Below are 24,365 nucleotides of genomic sequence, written 5' to 3' on the forward strand. Positions count from 1 at the left end.
AATATTAGGATGTTCCATAGGTTGGTTGTATAAACTATGAATCCTAAAGACTAGAAAGACTTTATGTAAGGACACTGTGACCAGAAAATCTGTTGTGTGTTATGTGTCTTGTTTAATTTAAGGACTTTATTCGAAATTACTAAAGGCAGCTTGGTTTTTTTATAAAAGTAGTGAGTAAAATAATGCAGAATCATGTGGCAGTGATTGGTAATCTACAGATACTTTGAATGTTTAATCACTTTCTACCAGATAGATGGAATCCAGTTACAGAAAAGCTTATTTTAGATTAAAACATCTTCATGTTACTGCCTGATTCGACGGACAAAAGAATCAATCTCTAGTAACAACTCATAATCAGAACCCAGACAGAACATCTACTGTGTGTCTTTCTGTCTCCTTTCGTTACAGTGATGTATTCCTACACATGACTTACCCCCCTGATTTGTTAACTGGCACCTGCTAGATGTTTTTGGTTTTATTATTTGGATCAGTCCTCTTCAGTGCACTTGTTTAAAAAAATAAAACATATATGCATACTATATTTTATACTGCTGAAAGATTCATCACCCTCTAGCTTGTAAATGTGACACAAACAAAGACTTTTGTCTCATGCTACAAAATGTAGACGTTGATGCAGGCACACTGAGATAAATACGTACTAACATGCCCATAATAACAACGCTAATGTGCTGATGTTCAGCAAGTATGATGTTTACCATCAGTTATTGACAGCTGAGGCTGATGGGAATGACATTCATCTTGCGGGTAGTGTATTTGGACAAAATCAAATTTTGACCTCTCGAAAAATCCAGTGGATATCCTGAGGGGAACATGCATGTGTGTAGTAAATGTCATAACAATCATGATAGAAGAAAAGTCGAAAGATTCATCATCTGGTAACAATGGATGTCTGTACCAAATTATGTACATGATATCTCATAGAATAGGTGAAAACTTTAACCTGCTGCCTAGAGGAAGTCAGTGGATCACCAACGTCTGTGTGATTCATCCTCTGGGGACCATTAATGGAAATTAATGAAAAGTATATGCCACTGCGTCTCATAGTTGTTGAAATATTTCAACTGGGTCAAAATGGTGGTCCAACACACCAACACTGCTCTCACTTCTATGACGACAGATACTAGTAAACTGAGAGGTTCAAACACAGCTCCTTGAATCTCCTTTTCTTTGTGACTGAATTCCATCTAATTTTGATGTGCATGAATAAACGAATAACTGACTAATCACAAGTCAAAGTGATTTGATTGTTTGTTAATGGTGAGTTACAGTAATTCATGATACATCCTACATTAAGGAATCCACCAATAACCACTTTTAAAACGTCTGTGGAGCTCACTACATCATTATTAGATATATTTAATAAACTACCTTTTAAAAAACTCCTGACGACCCAGCTCTTCAGAGAATACCTGCTCTCCCAGCACTACATGACAAATCTGCTCCTTAAGAATTGTCATCGCACTGTACCTTGATTGTCTCTTTGGATAAAAGCGTCTGCTAATTGACTAAATCTAAATGTAAAAAGCATTCATTAATGAATATTTATAGCTATTAAATCTCACGGCTTTGCACGGCTTAAATCTTGATCCCAGTTTGCCTCAGATAAGAAGAGTAAATGCTGCATTGTCTTGGCTTTTGCAATGTGGAAAAAAAGGGCCACCTGTCCACATGATCACAGTAGGCACAGTAACAGTGGTGACAGCAATCATTTTCAATAAACTGTCACCTAGCAACACATTCAGGTAGTCAAGAGACCTGATCAGCAAATACAGTGTGATGATGGAGCTTTGTTCTGTTTGGGAACACAACATAATGGAGACAAAGACATCAAACCTGTGCATCTATTTTCAAACTTGATCTGATTAAAGACATTTTCCACTGACGGTGCTTTTTTTATTTTTTATTTTAAAACCAAGGTCACTGCAGAATACACCTTTGCGAGTCTTTTTTTGGCGAGGACAAAACTAGTTCAGTGAGATAAAAAGCTAAAAATCCTGAAATAGAAATACACATGAATAGAAACCACACACACACAGTGAGGTCCTCCAAAACCCGTGCACGCCCTGACAATCATCGAGGTAATGATGATCAGGTACAATAGTAATAATTTGTCCCAGGATGATGTCACTTCCTTTCTCCACCTCGTCCTATAAAAGCGGGTGCTGTCGCGGTGAGGTGTTTGGTGGAGAGACCGGAGAGGACGGAGAGACTGGCCGGGGGTTACCGACGCTGTGCAGGAGATTTAGCTCTCCAGAAATACCGAAAGGCGGCTAAGTTTTGTTCAGAATGCGTCCGTGAATCCACCGACTGTCTTCAATCAAAACCTTCTGACACAAGCTTTGCTATTTTTTCTTATTCCTGGAGAGCTTAATGCGCCTCGTCTCCAAAACACACACGCACAAAAAATGATCGGGAGAGGACTGTTCGTTTTGACAATACTGTCCAATTGCGGTAAGAAAACGACCGACCTGATTGAAGTTAACTGATGTGATGGTTTGTTGAGAGAAAGCATGCATTAACTGATTGTGACAGCCCGGGGTTCAGCACCAAGGACAGAGACTAACACACCTTTAATTGCGGCGGAAGATGGAAGTGAATTCACCTGCACCTTTGGCACATTTAGTCCCCTGTTACCAAAGCAGTCTGTGTGTTTCAGTGACAGTGGGAACAACATTAGAGCTCATGATGATGAGATGATTCATGCTCTTTTTTTCTTCTTCTTGCGTTTCTTGCAGCTCTGTCATTGCCACTGACTCCAAGTCAGCTGGAGAATGAGGACGTAAAGGTAAAGATAAAGACCATTATTTGCATTAATATGTATTATCTATGTATTTGTTCATGTAGTTGTAGAAAAAGCCTCCTACTCCTGTATTTAAGCCTATTAGAAATTCAACAAATTATAATGAATCTTCATTACAGGGAGTCCAGCCTTTCTACTTTGCCACACTCAAAAGGCAAGCAGTGATTAGAAATACTTAATCCAAGCAATTTACCTCACTTAAATACTTTCTCCACTGGGGGCAATCTCAGCGTGACCTTGTTTAAATCAATAGATACCAAGCAACAGAGAGCCTTGACCTCCATGATTTGGTGTTGCTGGATCAATTTCACATCTTGCACGAGAGAGAAGCAGAGAGAGGGATTGTTTCTAGAAAAAAGGTTTGGAGAGATGAGGATATAAAGAGGAGATGCGGATGCTGTGTGAAAGAGGGATGGGAGCTGTGAAATGGGACTGAGTAGCTTTTAAAGACCTGGCAGGCAGAGAGAAACCATCAGGCGTGTGAGATTGGCTTGACATTGAAAGCACAATGGGAGTTGAAATGATTTTGATCTCTCATCTAAGAGTTTCGCGTCTTTGAATTAGTGGGTGAGTTCTGTTGCACAAGAGCTGCATTCAAAGAGAAGTAGATGAATTTTAATATGTAAAGCTGCAGATTTATTCACATACAGCCCTCACCAAGAACTACTTTAGTTTTTACCATACCATCCTTCATTTGTTCTGATTGTTGCAGCATCATAGTTTACAGTCACATCACTGACTCACCACAATTAAACCAATTAGATCAGAAAGGCTTCAGTCAGATGTGTCATTCTGTGCGCTCTCTTTGTCTCGCAGGTGATGAAATGCATTGTGGAGGCGTTGGCAGATGTTCTATCAAGGCCCCACCCCACGCCTGTCAGTCAGGAGTGTTTGGTCACACTGAAGACAGGTGAGCTCCACCCAAAGGATGAACAGATGGGTGTTAAATCTGTAAATAAGTATAGAGCCACTGCGTTGAGAGCTTATGCTAGTTTATAATACCCATCACAAATACTCAAACCACAGGTGCCAGTTCTGTCTTAAGAGGTTTGATATTGAGATAAATTTGATCAGTGAATGGATAAAACTCCACTTGCAGCATAAGATCACGAAATGATCAAATAAAAAGTTTTCTTTTGCCACCTCAATCGCCATTTTAACATGTTTGTCAAATTTCAGGTACGATTTTAACATAAAACACAGATTGAAAAGATATTTTAGTTTCATAATCTTCCCGTAAGCTTTAAACTTGTTTATTTCTGAGCCCTAGAAGAAAAGAAAAATCTTAATGTTGAGTTCTGGGGCCTTTATTAGTCACATGATTCACCAGTTAAGTAGTTAAATCCAAAACTGGATGGCTGTGAAGAAAAGAAAACACTTGCGCTACATCACAAATATAAGATAAGCAAAACTTCTCATGATAAAACTGATACCACCAAGCTCTCCCAACTAAAAAATAGGTTTTAGTGGTATCTAGTGGCGTAGTTGCTGATTGCAACCTCTAGTGTTTACTTGCACTTGCAGCAAAGGATCACAAAATTATCAAATTACCTGTTCATTCTGGGATACTGTAGAGACATGGTGATTCAAAATGTTTGAAGTTTTGATCCATTACTGCCATATTCTGTAAATGAAGCCCACTAAATCTGACACACTGGACTTTTAAGTTAAAAAAAAAAGGTGAATGCACATTTTTAGTCTAAAAGATGATGTCATCCTCTTCTTTTATCTCATGTAATGTCCTTGCATCTGAAATAAGCTGCTGATATACAGTGAGTTCCCTTCATATTTGGCTAAGAAGACAGTGTTTCAGGTTCTGGCTCTGCGCTCTGATCCTTTGTCAGATTTAATCAGCTTTAATATTATTCACATCTTTTCCCAGGCTGTCATTTGTAATGTAGGGATTCAACAAAGCACTTAGATATTCAAAAAAAAGCAATCCTTTTTATGTAACATAAATTCTAACTGTGCGATTATTTTCTGCAGCCTCAGCTTTATTTTGACCATATTCATCATTATTAATACCCACATCATCATCATCATCATCGGGACCAGGACTGAAACAAATCAGCCCTCACTGGCACAGCGCTGCCTGCCTCTCTAAGAGAACCAGTACATGCTCTTATATTTTTATTGAGAGCAACATGCCCTTATCATGAGGTTAATAGATTGATGCAATGGCTGCAGGGTAGTAACATGATGTGTTATATACGGAGGGGTCACTAGCACTCAGTAAGACTATTCAGTTACATGGCAGTGTATTACCTTGATGGTGTCCTTGCTGTAAAAAATCAATCAGGGCATTACTCACCGAGTGTTTGTTACTGAACGAGAGAGGGAAACTGTATACCACCAGAGGGATGAAAAGAGGGGAGAGCAGGGAGGGGGTGAAAGTCATGGAAAGAAAGGAGGAAAGATTACAGACTGATATTAGAGCACAGCACTGTACAATACTTGTCTTTTTTTTCTGCTTGCTGTGTACAGTATGCAGTGCCATTTGTGGGTCAGCAGAAAGTCCAGTGCTCACTGCTGCTGTAATTCACTGGGGGAGTCTCCGTTGGCCAAATGATTAATTGTGCTCTTGCTTTGAAAGCAGTAAATTTCAGAGCAATTAACTCTGACGAACCACTGAAGCAAACTGCTGAGTCCTGTGAAAAAGTGAAGGGGAAAGACATATACCTGTGTTTTACATCCTGCAGGATCGCATCGCAGCCTTTTTGTCTCCTTTTTCTCTCGTGTGTGAGGCATTTAACCACTCATTTTTCTGTGTGTGTGTGTGTGTGTGTTACGCAGACGACAGGCTTGTTTCTATCCTTCGCCATCATAACTTTCTCAAGGAGCTGCAGGCGATTGCTGTCCAAGGTGAGTCACGCATCGCACATAGCAGATGTGTTTGGGTGCTGAATAAGCTTGTTTACATTCATATGAAGACAAGAAAGATGGTACAGACAGAAAGCTTGAATAAATGATTTGAATTTTAGGTGGTCAAGACAGAGCTCAGCTGCAGAGGGAGGCTGTTACACTTGACCCAATGACACAAACTCCTCGGCCTACGGGTGACATTGCTGGTAAGTTTCTTTAGTTCGCTATGATTTATGGGAAATGTCCCTTACAAAGGCATATCTATACTTTTCTGCATTGTTTATTTCTTATCAGAGCTCAAGAACCTTTCAGTCGGTTCAATCTGAGGAATATCTAATCAACCTTTTTTGAATGCGCCATCTGTCAAAATGATGTATCACTCCCGTTATTTCTCATTTTATGTTGTCAGCAAAGCAGGGCTGATATGCTGAGGTGAATTTAAACTCTGCTGATGCTTTTGTGTGGACAGAATGAGGACATACACGAGGTCCTTCCACCTGACAGCACACCTGGCTTTTTTAAAATCAGTGCCAGACTCCCTGTGAAGCACACAGTGGGCGAGTAGTAATGCAAGAGCGAGTACAGTAATGATAAACAATTCTACTGAATCAGGTGCAACCGCCAACCTTGACCCACTGTGTGTTATTTAGCTCTGAACAGTATTTTGTTTCACGACAATACAACGTTTAAATATAAATTTTTTTAACATGCATTTGACTATGATTTAAGCAACTGGTAATGTGTATTTAAAGCATTGTAAATCAATGTCAGGGTCAAATCAAGGAGAAATAATTTCCATAAATTCTGTCCTAGTACTCAAATCAAGGAGAAATAATTTCCATAAATTCTGTCCTAGTACCACATTTTGGTTGAATTCTGAGGTGCCAGAAGCAGAAAAATATAGATCATATTAATTTTTGAGAAAGTTATAAAGGTTTTACAATCACCTGATGCACAGTTTTATTATTGTGGTATAAAATCTGACATGCTGACACCCTCCGTTAAGCAAAAACACAGAAATTTACAGTTACGACACAAAATGACCCCGATAATAAACTGCCCTGCTTTTGTGTAAGCACCTTCTTTTAACATCACTGCAAAATCAATAGCTTCTAGTAAATTAAATTCCTACCCCTCCCTGTTTTCAGATCGATCCATGTTGGAAGCTTTAGGAGGCCCCGGTGAGAGATCCATCCTGTCTGAGAAGAGGGGGACAGGAAATGGAGACGGAGACGAAGAAAAGGATGAAAGCATGGGAGATGAAGAGTCACAGGAGGAGAAAGACGCTGCTGAAGAGGTGCTAGTGAAGACGAAAAATGAAGAGAGGCCAAGAAGTCATGTCTCTGAGTCTGTGGACGAGAAGAAGGAGGAAGAAGAAGATGAAGAAGAAGAAGAGTATGAAGATAAAAGAGGACGTTCAGAGGATATTTCAGAGGAAAACATGACCAAAGATAAGAAAGGCAAGTAGACATTTTCTTTCTTTATGTATGCCTGTCTATTGTTTCTGATAAGTTCAAATAAAAAGCGCGATAAATAAATAAGTAAAGGAAATCCAAGCTAATTAAAATAAAGTTGACCTGAGGCAGATTACAGAGTCTTAAGATATGAGGAGCGCAAAACAAACCGCCTTGTAGATGAAACCGCCTGCCACCACAGGACTTTGTGATTGATGGAAGTGCTTCCATCTACATGATGAATTTCAGCCTCCACCCCCCTTTCACAGGGAATCAGGGCCAATATGGCTGGCATACTGACAGCACACTAAGAGAAATGATTAAATGTCTCCATGTCCCAGAATTCAAATGAGCTGATGTGCATGGTTACAGCTGGAATTATCCACCAACATCTGCAATCAAGATTTAGATCTTTCTCCAGACCTTCCAAGAGTCCCACAGTAGAAATGTTGAGCTAAAATTGCAAAGTACAATGCAATATGCATACCTATTCTACAAAAGGGAACTTCAGCCAAGTCATCTGATTGCTCCAGTCATGCTGTTAATACCCATAAAGCACAGCTAGCAGTACTGGGGGCTAAGCTGCCAGCTGGCACGGAATATTTCATTACAAGAAGTGGAATCTTGCTGATGGTGGAGAGTATTCTGCCGGTAGTCTAGTTGAAGTGTTTCAGATAAAAACAGGAAAAAAAAAAACATTCCTCTTTCTTTATTTTTCATGTTCCCAGGTGTTGGATCTGAAGAAAGGAGAGATGAACCCAGAAACAAATCAAAAGAGAAGAAGTTTGACGAAGAAGATGAAGGGGGAAAAGACAAGAGATCTTCAGCTTTCTCACATAAACAAGAGGAGAAACAGGCGGAAGAGGAGGATGAAGAGGAGACGAAGAGAGGGAGCAGGGAGAGCCTAAAGCGATGGACCAAGAGAGGCAAGGCCCTGGCGCTGAAGAAGAAAGCAGTCGGAAAGGATGTGCAGCAGCTCGACAACCAGCAGGACGTGCCACATCATTCGAAAGAAGTCACAGAGGAAGAAGATGAGGAGGAGGAGGAGAAGAAAAGAGGCATGCTGAGGAGTCCAGAGGAGAAGGAGCTGCAGATGATTGCTAGAAGAGGACCTGAGGAGAGGAGAGTGTCGGAGGAAGAGGGGAGCGCCAGCCGGAAGTCAGAGGTGTGCTGTCCATCCTTTTATCTCCCAACAAGTGTTGTAGAGCAGCTGGGGATACTGTAGTTTAATATTATGGGAAATAAATGCATTAGCTTTCCTGCTGAGTGCTGATGAAAAGATTGATACCACTCTTTAGTTTGTACAGTAAATATGAAGCTACAACCAGCAGGTGGTTAGGAAAGCGTACACATGTAAACTGTTCCTGTAAATAATGACATAATGTTATTTTCCTCTCACTTTTAGCTTTTGTACTGAGCTCTTTGGTTTTGTAGCTCACGGACAAAAATAACTGAGTTTTTAGGTTTTTACTGTAAGAAATGATGAAGCTGCATCCTTCCTACAGCTTGAAATCCCATCAAGATACAAAATGGCGCAGCTGCTGCTCGGCAGCTTGGCAGCAAGTTGAAAGGATGCTGTTCAAACTGTGATAGAGTCTTAATGGCTGCAAACTGTTGCATATTTGTTGTAACAGTGAGGCTAAAAGAGGTGATTCTGGTCAGAATGTATCATATGGAGCAAAATGTGTGATATTTTTTTATATCTGCTAACTTTGCACATTGGAGTGATTGTTTGCACTCTAAGTATCTTGTTGTCTTCTCATTATATTTTCAGGAGCCAGAGATTGAAAGCCTGGCAGCCATCGAGTCAGAGCTGGAAAACGTTGCCCAGAAACTCCACGAGCTGCGACGAGGCTGAGAGAGAAATTGGTAAAAAAAAAAAAAAAAGAAAAAAAAAGAAATTGACACGGCAACCTCCTCTGCCTCCTTGTACTCCTCCGCTTTACCAGCTGCCTGGTTTCCACAGATAGAGCGTGTGAATATGTGACAAGATTTTATCTTTCGCTATTTTTCCAGAGGATGCCCCCCTTGCGCCACACTGCTGCAGCCTCCTTTGTGACATTCCTGTCCCTCACATAGATTTTAGCATACAGTATATGCACATTGCAGCCAGACATGCATACTAAAAAAAAACACAACAAACGCACAAGTTCTGTGCATTCAACCACATGCATATAACAGAACACACAGCAAGCCTCCTAAAGGAAAAAAAAACTTTCTGTCAGTGAAGGTTGATGGCTAGTTTTCCTTCATTTTCTCTGACAATCATCTCTCTCTCTCTCTTTCTGCAAATGTATCTCGCCTGCTTTTTCAAATTATTTTAACACTGAACACTGATTTATGTGAAAGGTTGAGGCAGATCCAGGTATACACACACAGACAAGGTGAGGTTGTACAGTAACGGCATGTATACGTGTACAAAGCTCTTTCTGGGATGATTACTTACTTTAGAGGAAGCAGAAGAAGAAGAAATAGATGCTTAGTTATTAGATACAGTCAAGCCAAGGCAATAATTGAACATTTTTAGAAGATTAATGGCTGGATTGTAATCTTAAAATGTACTTGATTTATGTAAGAAAATCAATAAATTGAATTGAGTCTATCTGGATATCTCTGTTTTGGTAAATCATTTTAACGCCTCTAAAATCAACTGAAGAGAATTACCGCAATAAACTCTGCATACTAACAAGTTTACAGCTGTGTAGTTATCTTAATAGATGTTTGCACCACTTTTATCACACAGAACCTAGATTTCATGTAATACTGTGTAGTGTATACATACAGTGCATCTTTACTCACACGGTCATACTGAACCTCACTGTAAAGAGACATTTAATCACACTGTAGATGCAGTCTGCACTCGGTTGCATTTGTGGGCGAAGAAGCTGAGAACATGAATCATCACTCTGACTAATATGCTGTTTACGCAGTATATTCAACTCCAAGACAGCAGTATTTTAACCCTTATTGGCATCGGTATTATATTATTCTTTCAGTTGCTACTATTAAGATGAAAGAGGAAGTGTAGATTGTGAAGTGTGGTGTACTGAAGGGAGACAAGAATAGGACGTGCGCAGAGCAGCAATAAAAGATGCAAAAAGTTCTCTGACGGCTTAGATAAATATAGCTGCTGTAGATACCGCTGAAAACTGAAACTGTCTGTAAATGTAATACCAGAATATGCAAATACAGAGAGTTTTAAAATGCCTGAACACCAGCAGAAAATGTTACATTTAGGATTTTTTTCCCCCTGCAAGATAAAATTGGCTAACTATCTGAAGGTGGTTTTGTTTGAGACTTAAATTATAAGATGGAGATTTAATTGAAATACAATTTTCAAGTTGACAAATTTCAGGAAGAAGAAGGACACATTACAGCCAAGTTTGTGTTTGTTCACAGCAGTGGTTACAGTACCTTATAGTTACAACTTTCTGCAACAAAACATAATGCTGTTTATGCAGCAGATGGATTCATTTAAGGCTGTGAAGATCTCCTCGTTTTAAGACTTATGTAGAAGGACTCCAAAATAAGCTGCATGTTATAAAATATTCATTCAACAACAAAGTGAAAATGGCACCAGATGGCGACATTAGACTGTCTCAGTCTTCCTTTCCAAAGGTGAGTGCTGTCAGCGAGGGGGATTTAAAAGGGCAACATAGTCACGTTGGGACTTCTTGTTCTCTGGAACCTGGATTTATCTATTTCCTTCTGGTCTTGTGTAAAAAAAGACAAGCAACAGGCAACAATGCATAATTTATTACATTCGAATATAAGTTCAGATAACAAATCCATGGGGACCAATAGTCATTTGGAGGCAGCTACCACTGCTGTACATTATTCTGGTTATTTGTTGTATAGAAACAACTTTGTTCACTGAAGAAGGCATTACAGTAAACGATGTTACATAAAGCTGAATGAAAGCTGAAGAGTTCTTATGTTACTCATAAGGTGGGAAAAAACAACATATGCACTACACGCCCACTGCTGCAATCACAACTATCACAAAGTTCAGTTTGTTTTAATTAACTTTATCGTGAAGAAAACTCCCACATGATTGACTCATTTTCCCATTTTATTCACTCTGCAGACTTGACGTAGTGACTAAGCGAGGTGGATCTCTTATGTTCATGGTTAATTAATACCTGCACTGTTAGAAGTGTCAAAACATGAACAAGTGATGCTCTAGTTATGCAGGTAACTAACATGTGAGTCCTGTGACTGTTAAATGTGTATAGTTTGATGGGTTAGTTCATCTTATAGTACATGGACCAAACAGTTTTGCATATCAGTGGATGTTTTTTTGTTTTTTTTTAATTGAAGACAGAAAACATGGAGAATTTGTATAAAAAAATATAACATTTTATTTCCAGCTACAAAGTGAAACATGTAACATTTTTGTCACATTTCTCAATAAAATAGTAAAAAATCCCGTCGACAAAAAATACACTATTGATACATTTCGAAGCACAGAACAAATTTGGCTTTTTAAATTAACTTAAACTGTACAAATATATACATAATTTACACATCAACAATAAAAAAAAGGAATGAAATTACAATTCTTCCAGTCTTTTCTTCTATTTTTGTACAAAATAGACTCTTCGTTCCTATAGACACTTGGTTTCTTCCTTCTGACCTGAATCAGTAATAGTCAACTTTTTTTTGTTTTTTTGTTTTCTCAGTGCCATGGCAAAGCCCACTGTGGTCCATATCTAACCCTAAACTCAGCATGCTGCTTGCTTTCTCATCCACATGCTGGGCGGAAACTCTGACCTTTCCTCTACTCCGTGAGCAGGGTGAACAGAGTAGACACAGAGACAAGGCCGACATTCAGACCTGCGCTAACAGACACAAACACACACACACTCGCTCACACACACAAGGACACATTCAGACCTGTTTGGACAGGGGAACACTGGCCTGCTGTGGTCTACAGCTGCTTAGAGTTTGCAGGTGTGGTCTGGGCTCAAAGGGTGGAGGGTTGGGGGGGGGCGGGTCGTTATTAGACACCTCGTTTAGCGAGGAGGTCATGGTTTAGATAAGGTATAGAAACGCATACAGTAAAAATGGACGGGTCTGTGAAGGGGATTTTAAAGGGGAATGGGCGGAAACCTGACAGTAGGTTTGTCAAAAAATAGAAATTATAGTGCACGGATCCTCTTGGAGCTGCTATGCAACCCTTTGTCTGAGTCTATGTGGCTGATGTGCACCAGCCATACAAAACACACAGACACTTGGACAAGTGTCTGGACTACTTTTACAATGAGAAAATGACAAAATAAAACATAAACATATATACTGAGCTGCAAAATGAGATGGAGTTCTGTTTGTTTTCAAGTCATAAGCTGTGCTTGTCCTTCAGTGGCTCATGCCATGTCTCCCATCATCTTCTTGTAATACATGGACTCGAAGATATCGTTCTCCCCGGGGCAGTTGTGGTGGCAGGCGCAGGACTTGATGAACATCATGTGCTTCTTCATCACCTGTCCATCGGGGCATTTGAACTCCATGGGCAGGGTGGTGGTTCTGTGGGGGGTGCAGCAGCGGCCATCCAGGCAAACGCCACAGAACTTTGGCCTGTAGGACTTGGTTGTGGTGCAGCCAGAGATCTCAAACTTCATGGGCTTGGAGAGTCTGGGAGTACGGATGCACTTTTTTCCTTTCTGTATGATGAAAATAACGAGAAAAACAACTTTAATTAAGCATTCTTTGGCTATTTATGCAGATGATGTATCTGTAGTGTTCATGAAAGCAGTGCAGTTAAACAGAAACTCACCCGAATGCTCTGCTCCAGCTGTGACTCGCATGGTCGCACCATGCACAACCGGGTCTGTTTCTCCAGGCGGCAGTCGCGGTTATCATTGGTGACCCTGGTTGAGATCCCAAGGCCGCAAGTCTTAGAGCATGCACTCCATTCAGTAGTCTGAACCAGGCAGTTCTCCCTCATCATGGAAGGATCTGGGCCATAGGTCTCCTCCTCTCTGTAGGCTGTAAACAGAGGAGTAAACATTAGATCCTGTCCATGGCTCATTTCTGTATAAAGACCAACAAAGAAACTACAATTCCATGTGCTTGAAAACTACCATATGATACAGAAAATAACTTACCAGCCAAAGCAGAGCCCATGAAGGTGGGCCTGTAGGGAGAATCGCACTCCCACTCCTCACAGCACTTCCCTGGCACCTTGACTCGTCTTGGCATGGGGCAGTCGGGGCTGGGCAGCCTGACGTCCATAGAGCATAGAGGGACACAGCCAACAGCTCCATCCAGACAGGTACACTGGTACTTGCAGCTGCTCTGGAAAGTCTCTCCACTCTTGTACACTGTGCCTCCGAACACACAGGTGGCTCCATCACGAGCTGTGGGGGAAACAACAAGGAGAACGGTCACAATTCGGTTCGCTTATGAAGCACATTTAAGGCAGGTTTCTTCAAGGATGCACAGTAAAGTTATAAGTGTAGCTCACCTGTGCACACTCCTATGCGTCTGTTAATGGGGGCTCCGAAGTCACAGTAGAGGCCTTTGTGTGGGTCACAGAGGTCTTTCTCTGTGCAGAGCTCCCCCATCTGTTTGGCACACACCCTGCAGCAGCCACAGCCGTCCAGCACCAGGCTCACTCCTGGGCGGCACTGAGGGGGAGTGGAAGGGCACGAACACTGGCCGCTGCACTCCTGACCTACAGCCTGAGCACAAGACACACATGGACACATGCTTAGTTAATATCATCTCCACAAAGTGTTATTACAGTTACATGTTACATCCAGCACATGGAGAACATGGTGTCTTCTAAATTTGTGTCATGTCATGACAAGAGTAAAGTGTAAAGACTCGATATTATCCATATATTTAAATCCTTGAAACAGCAACAGCATGAAGCACTTTTCAATGTTTTTCTGACTTACCATGTATGAGAGCATGATGCACAGGAAAGGCACCAAAATCATCTTCTTCATTCCAGCAGACATCTTTTCTTTCTTGTAGAAATAGCTTCTAGTTTTTCCTTAATTCTCGTTGAGAAAGTCTTCCTTTAGTCTCAGAGTTTGAGCTCGAGAAATCTCTTCTGATCAAGTTGATCTCTTGTCTGGTTTGTCTCGTTTTCTCTGCTGCTCCGGTCACAGTCTTTCCTTTCTCTCTTTCTTTCTTGGTGAAAGCTAGAGGTTAGCTTCGGTAGAGGAGTTGATCTGAGTTCTGACTGCAGAGCGGAGCTCTCTTTATACTCGCTGGCCCTCGAAGCACGTCACTGGGAGCTGAATGGAGAGCCAGCCCTGGACAAACATGGACATACTTGGCATTCTTTCCTCGCTTCCTGACCCCCACTCCAGACATCCCACATTCCTGCTGTCTGAAGGCAAGGCTCTGCTGCTCGGGCCAAACAACACTGTCTCTCTCAGAGCGGCTTTCATCTGGAATGGGAGGTTAAGTCTGGTTAGAGGCCTGGGACCCCACACTGGGAATTCCTGAAGACTGACTTCACAAACAGACAGCCGGTACCTATAAATATTAATTTTAAAAAAAGAAGAAAAGATTTTTTTTTTAGTACAGTTCAAAAGTGAAGGCACAAAGAGCTTTACATGAAAGAAGAGTGGTTAAAAGACAACAGGTAGAAACTCATAAAAACGCATCAAACATTGCAATGATTAAATTAACTGATTGATGTATAAGACTGTAAACCGCAGCAACATTCCTCAGGTTTGGCTTCAAAGCTGCACATACAGCCTGTACTTTAGCAAATTAGCAGCAAGCTGTTTGGGAAAGGAAATTCATCTGAGTCATTAACTTGAGCTGTTATCTGCGAAGGTGTTTGTTCCTGCACAAAGACTTGGCAACTGCTGCGGCCTTCTGTACTCCTGTGGTTACATCTGGGACACTGCAGTGGCATGTTTGAGCACTGACATCAGTGGCTGAACTATTGTTGTAAACAGTACCCATTACAAAACCCATTATAAACACATGATCTCTTTATTCATGAATGAATGACTTTCTCTAATCTTGTTGTTATGATACACACGGCATACAGATTGTTTCCATGATCTGATTCCCTTGTTATTTAGAATATCTATGCCGGATACAGAGTCATTTAAAAGTAGTGACTGATGTGTGCATATTACATCATTATATTGTAGATCATAGCTGGCTGAGGTGGAGCTGGTTGTAACTACTGTGTGTGCAGTGGTTCCCAACCAATCGGTTTAGTCCTCTCCAAAGCGTCACAAGAGGGATCAAGAAATGATTAATGAGGTAGGAACATAGACGGTATAAATATGGACCTTGTATCCATGACATCACCTGGAGTGTGGCGGTTTGGCCACCGCCATCTTGGCAGTCCTGCCTCTGCTGCCTACCGGCTAATTTAAAAATTGACAAACTGAGGAGAGCACCCACCTGGCAATCAAACCAACCACACTTTTAATTCTGCATAACTTTAAGCCTTAACATAATTTTAACATGTGCGTTCCCTCAGTACAGTTGTCTTGAACGGGGAAATTACCAGGCTGTATGTTTATTCAAGATGGACATTTTAACATGGGGGCTTATAGAGATGGACTCATTCTGTAGCCAGCCTCTAGTGGCCATTTGAGGAACACCGCAGTTTTTGGCACTTTTGCATTGCCTTCGTTCCACAGCCACAGAGGTTATGCTACATTTTGTGATGATTTTGCCTTTTTGTGAAATATTACATAATTAAACCTCTTTAGAATTATTTAAAGGTCCAGTGTGTAAGATTTATGGGTCTCTGTAACTATGTTCAGCGTATAATAATATCCTAAAAATATGAAGCTATGTGCTTTTGTTACCATAGAATGAGCCTTTTAATGTCTCTTGATGCTGTGGAGTTGAACCACCATGTTTCTACAGCAGCCCAGAATTGACAAACTAAACACTTGCTCTAGATAGGGCCTTTCATATTTTTAGCTAAATGCCACTAAATCTTTCACACTGGTCCTTTAAATAACACCATCTGAAACCACTGCTTTAATTTTTAACAGTGCAGTTTAAATGATTTCATTTTTAATGTATATTCTTAGTCTGAAAGATAACTAATAAATATAATGTAGTAAAAAGTATAAAGTGGCATAAAAAGACCAATACTCAAGTAAAGTACCTAAAAAATGTACTTAAGGATATTCAACCTCACATATTTACTAAGTGGTTAATAGATTATGTTCAGTTCTGGTGTTAAATATGACAAGATGGTCCAGATGGTCTGTTTCCTAGGTTATCTGAGCTGATGGGACAGCCTGCCAAGGTATGCAGGGCAGGTATTAGCTGGACAAAGACTAGTGTCCTCAGTTAATGGCACTTCCCGAAATGGGTGTTTGTTGATTTGAACACTAGGCAGCTTTTCTTACTTCCTGAAAAGGCGACATTTTTTAGAGGATTCTGTTGAAAACAAAGGCTGGGGATTGTGTTACACATTTGACAGAGGGTTTTGACTCCACTGGGTCTTAGTCAGGACAAATCATGATTAAAAATCCTGAGTCGACTTTAGTGAAAGTGCAGACCGTCCCATGAAGGTATGAAGGGTAGATATTACTGGAACAAAGGCTACATGTTCTCTGGCTTCTCACCTGCCTAATGAGGTTTAGTCTATGACGAACTTAAAAAGGCCAGGTGTGCCCTGTCCCTGGCCAGGCTTATTTTACTACATCAAACCCCAGAGTAGAGGATTGCAGGAAAGAGGCTAGACGGAGGTTTGTGTATTTTTTTGAAAAAGGGGATCACACACCAGGCCAGACTCTTATGAAAGGCGGCCCTGCTCCTTCTCCAGCCAGCAAATCGGAAATGAAAAACTCCAAGAGAAACCTGGAGCTGAAGGAATGTGAGCGAGAAGCCAGCAGACAGGGCTGTTACTACAGAGGAAGCTTCCCCATATAAGGACCTGTGCTCTTGTCCTAATATGGATATGTTCTTTCTCCATGCTGGGTCAGTACAGTAGGGACTCCTGTTCCAGGATCATCTGAGCGAGGAAAAACACAGCCATGAGTGAAAGTGGTGTGTGCGTGCGTGTGTGTGTGTGTGTGTGTGGAGTATTCTGTCTCTCAAAACAGACCACAGAAAGTGCGTGTGTGTGTGTGTGTGCTGTCAGTCATTACAGCCTCAGGGCCGAAACCTCATGATGTCTAAAGGAAACAGCTCGATGGAGGAACGTACTCCAGTCACACTGCAAAACAACACTCATACTTGCCTTTACGTGCAGAGTGATGCTGTTTCTGTCAGGTTGTTTATTAAGTCAATTAATCTTACATCACAAGCAATTTCTTTGAACGGCTGTAAGGAATGTCATTTGAAAATAAAGTCAAATCCTGTTGATTTAACTCATTTTAATGCCTTCTAGCATAAAGTCTGACTAAGTAAAAAAGAGTGTTGTAGACTATAGGCATTATGATTATTCAAAAACAAAGTGATTATCACATGAGGTCAACAGAAAGGTAAGTGATGTTGATGTTGTTTTGTCCCAGTTGCTGTGATATTGTAATAATAAGGAAACTGATATTTTTCTGGATGTTGTTATGGTGCTGGTTTGTTTTTTCGTGCCAGAGTGTTGACTGTATTCAGTTTGTCGGTCTCAGGGTTTCCTGTGCTGAATATCAGCCGGCTGACTGGCCACGTGCTCAATGTTCTGCAGATCTGGATGTGTGGATGGGTTGACTGAGGCGGCCAAGGGAAACATATGGCTCTGTGTGTGGTAGGCCCAGATATGTCAAGGCTAAGTATAGACTGAACTATTTGTCCAAGAGAGTAGCTGTGGGTTAGAATCAGTAATGGAACGGCGGTGGTGATACAATGTCAGGGGAGTCTGTTCAGCTTTGTGCTTGTTGGCATCGGTGCTGTTAAACATACCTACATGCAAGCTGTCTGGCCTTAAATCTTCTTAACTTACAACTGTTATAATAATAAGATTTAACAGTAAAAGCGAAAACACGTGCAGCTTTAAATGTATTGTATAGTAAAGATTAATTTATGTGAGACTGGTGAGACTTTTGTTCCTATATAACACAAAATAAAGTCGCTCCACCTCCACAATCAAATAAAATGACCTTTATTTCTATTTAAACCTCTTTTGCGGGAATGGAAACAAGCTGTGAACACAGCAATTAACACCTCATGTAGTGAATACGTCAAACTCATTAGCAAACAGTCACTTATTTACACGTCCTGCAGAGACAGAGCAACATTAGCCTTCATTTGGAGTTGATAGTGACTTTTTTTCAAGGATCTGTTTTGGTCACCCACAAACTCCATCTAGTTTCTAACTTTGTCTGTCTGTCATATCGTCCTTTTCCGCTGAAGACAGCTGCCTGCTGCTGTGGCCAAAGATGACACTGATGAGAGTCAACCAAAATAGTAAATCTCCGGGCCAGAAACCCAAAATAATAAAATGAAACATGCTAAATTGCTCCAACGAGCAGAGAAAAGCTGTCCTGTGATGATTCACGGTGGGATCCTTACTACAAGTAGTCATGTAATAGTCATAAAAATAAAACTATTATAGCCACTCTAAAGATTAATTGTAGGCTCACAAAGTTTAATAATCTCCTCCTGCACTATTATACTTTGCAACTCTGTGTTTTCTGGAGGAAGCGTGTCGGAGTTAAAGCCACTCCTTGTGTTTCAAAACTGATTCGCAGTATTAGTCGTAGTAGTAGAAAACCTTTATCGACAATGTACAAATAAATGAAAATATCAAACTGTAACATTAAAAATTAGTTTCTGGCAACAGTAATGTCAACACTGCATTCATAGGACCAATGGTTGGCATACTATAGTAACACTGAACAGTGGATTCAGCTGACACAGTATAATTAACACACATAACGTCATGCTAATATATTGTTTCACAGTTTATTATTTTTCCAAATGAAAAAGTCTGCTCAGCACCTCCGCCCTTATGAGCAGAATAAACTGATGTTCTGAATTTAGCCGTGAAGTCATACAGAATTAAGGTCATGTGACTCGTGTAGTAATTCCAGGTCAAGGCCTGCCGCCTATCCTAGTCTTGGACGCGCATTACTTCCTGCTACTTATAGCCTCATTACTCCACTGCTTGTTTCATAGCTACTGTGTGACATCACAGGACTACATAGCCGTAGCAGCTGGGAAATTTTCAACTTTGGGATGTGTGGAGATGACAGGCTCAGTGTCTGACCAGGCTGCATTTTTATATGCCCACATCAGGCTCTGCTGACGACACCATCTACGTTTAGTCTGTCTTCCAAGCATGGAAAGTGGATATTATTCCCAGTTTTCATCAACACCTCATGTGTGTGCTGTTCCATCACACCATGGCTCATGATGTCATACCTGATGCTGATGTCACAAAGAAGGCCCTGTGTCCCGTAAGGGCATCTTGTAGCTGTTTCCATGGTTCCCACACACTGCTCGTATTCAGGCCGGGTGACATACCTTGCAGTCATACCCATGTAGTCATACCTTCCCAGCATTTTTAAAGCTAAAATGGAAGATAAACATTAAAAGTAAAAAAGGTTAGTCAGTCACACTAAACACTCTTCACAGTGGGCATTTTTTATTGTGTGTACCATTTCTAAAATCATCTGTTTTTAATTTTCTTTTGTGGATGTTTTGGGCATTTTATGCCAGTTTGAAAATAAATGTTTAGTGGATGAATTTATCCAAACCATGGACCTCATGTACACTCATTACTCCATTTATTAGGTAACCATAGTTAAGTCTAATACAAACGCCCCTGTAATGAATCATAAAAATATTCAGTTTTTGTTCAGTCAAATTTAGTCATTATGGAGGCTCTAACTTGAACTATATGTATATGTACAGATATATGTATATGCATATGCATATGCATGTGTGTGTTACAGTGTTCTTTCCCAAACCGGGTCCATATTTGAAGCTTTGGTTGTGTTATCTGCACTCAGCTGTCCATTTTACTGAATTCCATTAGTGGTAGCTGGCAGGCTATTTGAGGAATGTTCCCTGGCTTCAGCCTTCAAACCAACCATCATATACCACTGTGTAAACTGAACATGAAACCAAGATCTCAAAATGATTTTCCTGCCTGTATATTTCTGCCTCTTTGAACTCTCCGGCTGCCCGCAGAGAGACTTTGAGGGGTGGAAAAAGTAGAACACGATGACTGTGAACAGGAGAGAAAAATACTGTCATTCTCTAATTTATTGACATTTTAGGCATTTTTGTTGACTTTCAATGGGCACAGTGGAAAAATAAACACATAAATCTGCATCAACATTGTTTGCGGTCATGATTGAGGAATTCAGAACAAGAGAACAAGCCTGCCAAGACACCAGAATAAGTGCATGACATTACTGTGTCATCTGCAATATGTGTTTCATCAGCTGAGCAAAACAGGCTGAAAAAGTAAATAGCTGCATTCTTTAACAATTTGGAGCCTGTCTGCAAAAACACTCATAGGGAATATTTCAAATGGACAAGATGATGATCTGTTGACATTTAACAATGGAGAAAGGGCAGGTCAGTTACTGACAGATCCAGATCAAAGAGTTGGAAACTGATGGAAACTTTTTGAAGTCTGCTTATGAAGAGACAAGCGATGGAAACTAATAATGGATTTGGAGCCTGGGATGATTTGTAGAGATTTAACAATGGGGTTGGTGGGCAGATGAACTGTCAAGATGGAAACTGTGTCTATTTAAAGCCTGGAGTGGTGGAAAATGTTCAGACTGGAAACATGCATGAGACCCAATCTTTTTCAGGCACGGCCTGCACGAAATAGTTGGGTTTAGGATTACTAGAGGTAATGGGCCGAGGTATAATATATTGACCATTTGATGCCAGAGGGGCATAGTTGGAAGGTGGTTTGCATTTTTTGGTCAAATTTTCTCATAAATCTTTTAGTTAGGGTCTTCTAGGCGAATGCATTTGCCAGTCTGTGTTAACAAGGGAGAAGATATTGCTTTCATGTGCCTTGGACAAAGCATTTTTGACTGGCTCGAGCTCACAGGTGGAAACTCGCACTGGCTTTGAGTGCATGGGAACATTTGTACAGATCTAACAAGGGGGGGTTGATGGGTGGCTGAATTGTTAAACGCAGAGAAAGAGAGAGAGAGAGAGAGAGAGAGAGAGAGAGAGAGAGAGAGAGTGGAAAGTGGCTTTTAAAAACCTGTGTCCTGGAAAGTGTTTAGACTAGAGACACTGATGAGAATTTAGGCTGTAACTCTTTCAACAAACAGCAGAAACTCATCTCAGCTGTAGATTTACTGCCACACACATGGATACGGAAGTCAGGTGGTCTTTACTTAAACAGAGCTCCATGTGGGTCCAGGATGGCCTCTGTTCTGTTTCGTTGACCTGTCATCTGGAGGTCGAGGGTGTTTCTAATCTTAGACATGATGTCTGAAACTCTTAGTTCTCTCTGAGTGCTTCCTCCTCTGGAAGTCATGGTGAGCCATGGTGGTCAGATGAAACCAGGCAAAGCCATGGAACAACCTGACTTCAGTCCAGCTCTCCATCATTACAAAGCCATCGCCACACTTTTCGGTTTTTCATAATCTAAAACTGCCTGGTGCTAAATCAAATGGTGAACTCTGAGGGTCATCCTTACCTGGATGTAAGGGGAAACACCTAGCCTAGATCTGTCCTATGCTAAAAAGCATGCCTACATATGTACGGAAATGATGTTATATCCAATTTGTTTAAACTGTACACAAACAGCAATGAAAAAAAGGGTTAGGGTAACTCTTTTTTGTCGAACATTTTTTTCCAGTGAGGATTTAGCCCTCATACATGGAGCACTTGATCTATCAGGTAAGCTACAGAGTGGCCTGATGTAGAATATTTTGATGTAAATTTTGGTGTAAAGAATAGAATCAATATGTATTATTTATAACGTGTTAATAATCCAACAAGGAACTGGCGACTTGTCTGGGGTGTACCCACCTTTTGCCCAGTGCTAGCTGTGATACCTCCAGCCCCCGCAACCCTGGATGGATGTTTAATTAAATGGAAGAAAAAAAAATATTTAGCCAGTAGCTAATCAAATGACAATAACTGGAGGTGAACTGCAACCTTTTTTTCATTAAGTGAATGTGTCCTAAGCAGTGAAGCTCTGAAGAATCACTAAATTTTATCATCCAGTTACAACAGGACAAATAACTTCAGCAGGTTGTCGTGTTTTAGATTTACTCACCTTGTGGTTCACTGAGGCAGACCACATCCTAACTTTTTTCCAATATTTGAATTTGAAAAAAATTTCATGTTGTGAACTGTTTGAATTGAAAGACTCGTGGCTCACACAGAGTGGGCCATGAATGTAAATACATATTCTGCTTTCTGAGGCCACCGCTTCCCTGCAGGAATGTCAGCTTTCCCCTATTAGCTTGGCACACGACTGCATACCTCAGCTAATTAGCTTCCTGTAAAAGCCTTGAGTAAAAACATCGGCTTTAATCACACGCTGCTGCTTTGTCTCATTCACTGCCAAGGTAAATGTTACTTCAAGCAGAGAAAAAAACTGACATTTCGCTTTGTGGGTTTCTGCTTCCCAGACAGGTGTTTCAATCCATGATGTGCAACGATCCAGGTCAAGACTTCACCTTAACATTCCTCCACATCAAATAAACTCTGTTGTTTTTCTATCATTAGACTTTTTAAAGGCTTTCATTTAAATTCATGTGCTCTTTTCTCACATGCTGAGGTTTGCCTGAGATGTCTTGTCTGTTTTACTGGATGGTTATTTACTGGCTGTCAGCAGGAGAACTGTGCTCTCATACAGTTTCATATAAACCTTAGTGGCTGCGTTTACAGTTTATTTGTTTACTGTCAGAAACTGTGCTCCTGCTACACAACTTGTTGACTAGCTTTTGATTATTTAGCAGCTGCTTGCCAGTAACACAAATCTCAATTTACTGTACCTCAATCAAATATACCATACAAGCTGCTTATTTTCAGCTTATTTACCTCATATAAGAACACAAACAGACCCTCTCACAGACCTTTATTGATTTTATAGGGAAAAGGCCTCATAAATTACAGCAACGGCTAAATCATGGAGAGTTTTGCGTGTCTGTGTAGGATGATCCCCTGTAGTCATAGTTCATTTGAGTTCATTCTTGACTTTGGAAGGCAAATCTTCACTTCAAGTCAGTAGCTGCTGCTTTCAGTCATATCCCATGATCATATGTGATATATATTGTACATTTAAGGCCCAGCATTAAGATTTAGGTGGCTCTATATACGGAATATGGGGAAAATTTAAAGTTTTCATTAGGTTATAATCGCCAGAAAATACGATGCATTATGTTTCTGTTAGCTTAATTGCGTCTACAGACACCATGGGTCCTCTTCCTAACAGTTTGCCATGTTGAATGACCATGTTTCTAAGGGATGGAAACAGGCTCTAGAAAGGGCCTTTCATGTTTTTCATGTGTTTTGTGTCCACCGTAGTTTCTCCTTCGCAGGGTGAGACGAGGAGTTTGCAATCAACAACTACACTGCTACATGCCACTAAATCCTACACACTGGTCCTTTAATTTGATATGGAAAACTTGTTGGCAAAGAGTTAGCAGCAACATTAGCATTCATTTGGAGTTTTATCTCTGTTTTGGTCCCCTCCTGAGGGAAATACCTAGCTCTTTATCTACTAAATGCTTTAATGCTGATGAGACTAGTAAGAGTGTGTGTTGGTTTTGTTGGACAAAATCAGGGGCTGCCGTGGAACAGAACATTTAAATCTGTCTATAGATACTTTGTTTTTGTTTCATACAGGCCCAAGATTAATGGATGATCAGTAAAAGAAAAGGGTTACTATTATACACTGTCCACTGTCCTTACGTAACGAAAAATAGTAGTAGCAACTGTATGACTCTAGCAACTGTATAACTAATGGCATGAATTCATGAACTTCAAAGTACTTTCTGCATGGTTTAAATGTAAAACCAGCCCACAGATCCAGCTTCCCATACTGGCACTGACATCAACGCAAAGAAAAAAGAGCCCCTTTCGATCTGAAAGTACAATGTTCAAACCACAAACACTCTTATTAGGGAAGTGTGCGATGACTCCCTTTCATCACTGCTGGAGTTTTTGGCTTTACCCACGAAAACTCAATGGGACCCTTTGGCATTGACACCAAAACCCAGCGTCTGTGTGGTGTCTGCAAACGAAAGAACATTCAAAGTCAACAAAAGATCGGTCCTCTGATGGAGTTGTTCGTGCTGAGCGCTGCAAAAGGGAAGGCCATTTTCAGATGACTAATCGGAATGAACAAAAGGTGA

General features: G+C 40.7%; 2 protein-coding genes across 2 annotated transcripts; one reads left to right on the forward strand and one right to left on the reverse strand.

Moving 5' to 3' along the window:
• Positions 1-2,185: 2,185 nt before the first annotated feature.
• Positions 2,186-9,745, forward strand: LOC104927385 (chromogranin-A). The gene is made up of 8 exons (XM_010741455.3): positions 2,186-2,472; positions 2,757-2,806; positions 3,638-3,731; positions 5,615-5,683; positions 5,803-5,889; positions 6,832-7,143; positions 7,866-8,302; positions 8,912-9,745. Exons 1-8 carry the CDS (start codon positions 2,427-2,429, stop codon positions 8,993-8,995), a joined length of 1,179 nt encoding a protein of 392 aa, XP_010739757.2. The 5' UTR covers positions 2,186-2,426; the 3' UTR covers positions 8,996-9,745.
• A 2,027-nt stretch (positions 9,746-11,772) lies between these two features.
• Positions 11,773-14,333, reverse strand: ccn2a (cellular communication network factor 2a). The gene is made up of 5 exons (XM_010741456.3): positions 14,040-14,333; positions 13,604-13,820; positions 13,245-13,496; positions 12,914-13,125; positions 11,773-12,800 (listed from the first exon to the last, which is right to left on the reverse strand). Exons 1-5 carry the CDS (start codon positions 14,100-14,102, stop codon positions 12,504-12,506), a joined length of 1,041 nt encoding a protein of 346 aa, XP_010739758.1. The 5' UTR covers positions 14,103-14,333; the 3' UTR covers positions 11,773-12,503.
• Between the last annotated feature and the right edge of the window lie 10,032 nt (positions 14,334-24,365).

Source organism: Larimichthys crocea, chromosome XI (genome assembly GCF_000972845.2).
Source record: "Larimichthys crocea isolate SSNF chromosome XI, L_crocea_2.0, whole genome shotgun sequence".
Taxonomy (NCBI): domain Eukaryota; kingdom Metazoa; phylum Chordata; class Actinopteri; family Sciaenidae; genus Larimichthys; species Larimichthys crocea.

Bases quoted from the DNA above. Each gene is read 5' to 3' on its own strand.
- LOC104927385 (XM_010741455.3), top strand. From the start codon at position 2,427: ATGATCGGGAGAGGACTGTTCGTTTTGACAATACTGTCCAATTGCG. The intron at 2,807-3,637 runs GTAAAGATAAAG...TTTGTCTCGCAG, and splicing joins TGGAGAATGAGGACGTAAAG to GTGATGAAATGCATTGTGGA. The intron at 3,732-5,614 runs GTGAGCTCCACC...TGTGTTACGCAG, and splicing joins TTTGGTCACACTGAAGACAG to ACGACAGGCTTGTTTCTATC.
- ccn2a (XM_010741456.3), bottom strand. From the start codon at position 14,102: ATGTCTGCTGGAATGAAGAAGATGATTTTGGTGCCTTTCCTGTGCATC. The intron at 13,497-13,603 runs GTGAGCTACACT...TTTCCCCCACAG, and splicing joins ACGCATAGGAGTGTGCACAG to CTCGTGATGGAGCCACCTGT. The intron at 13,126-13,244 runs GTAAGTTATTTT...CTCTGTTTACAG, and splicing joins CATGGGCTCTGCTTTGGCTG to CCTACAGAGAGGAGGAGACC.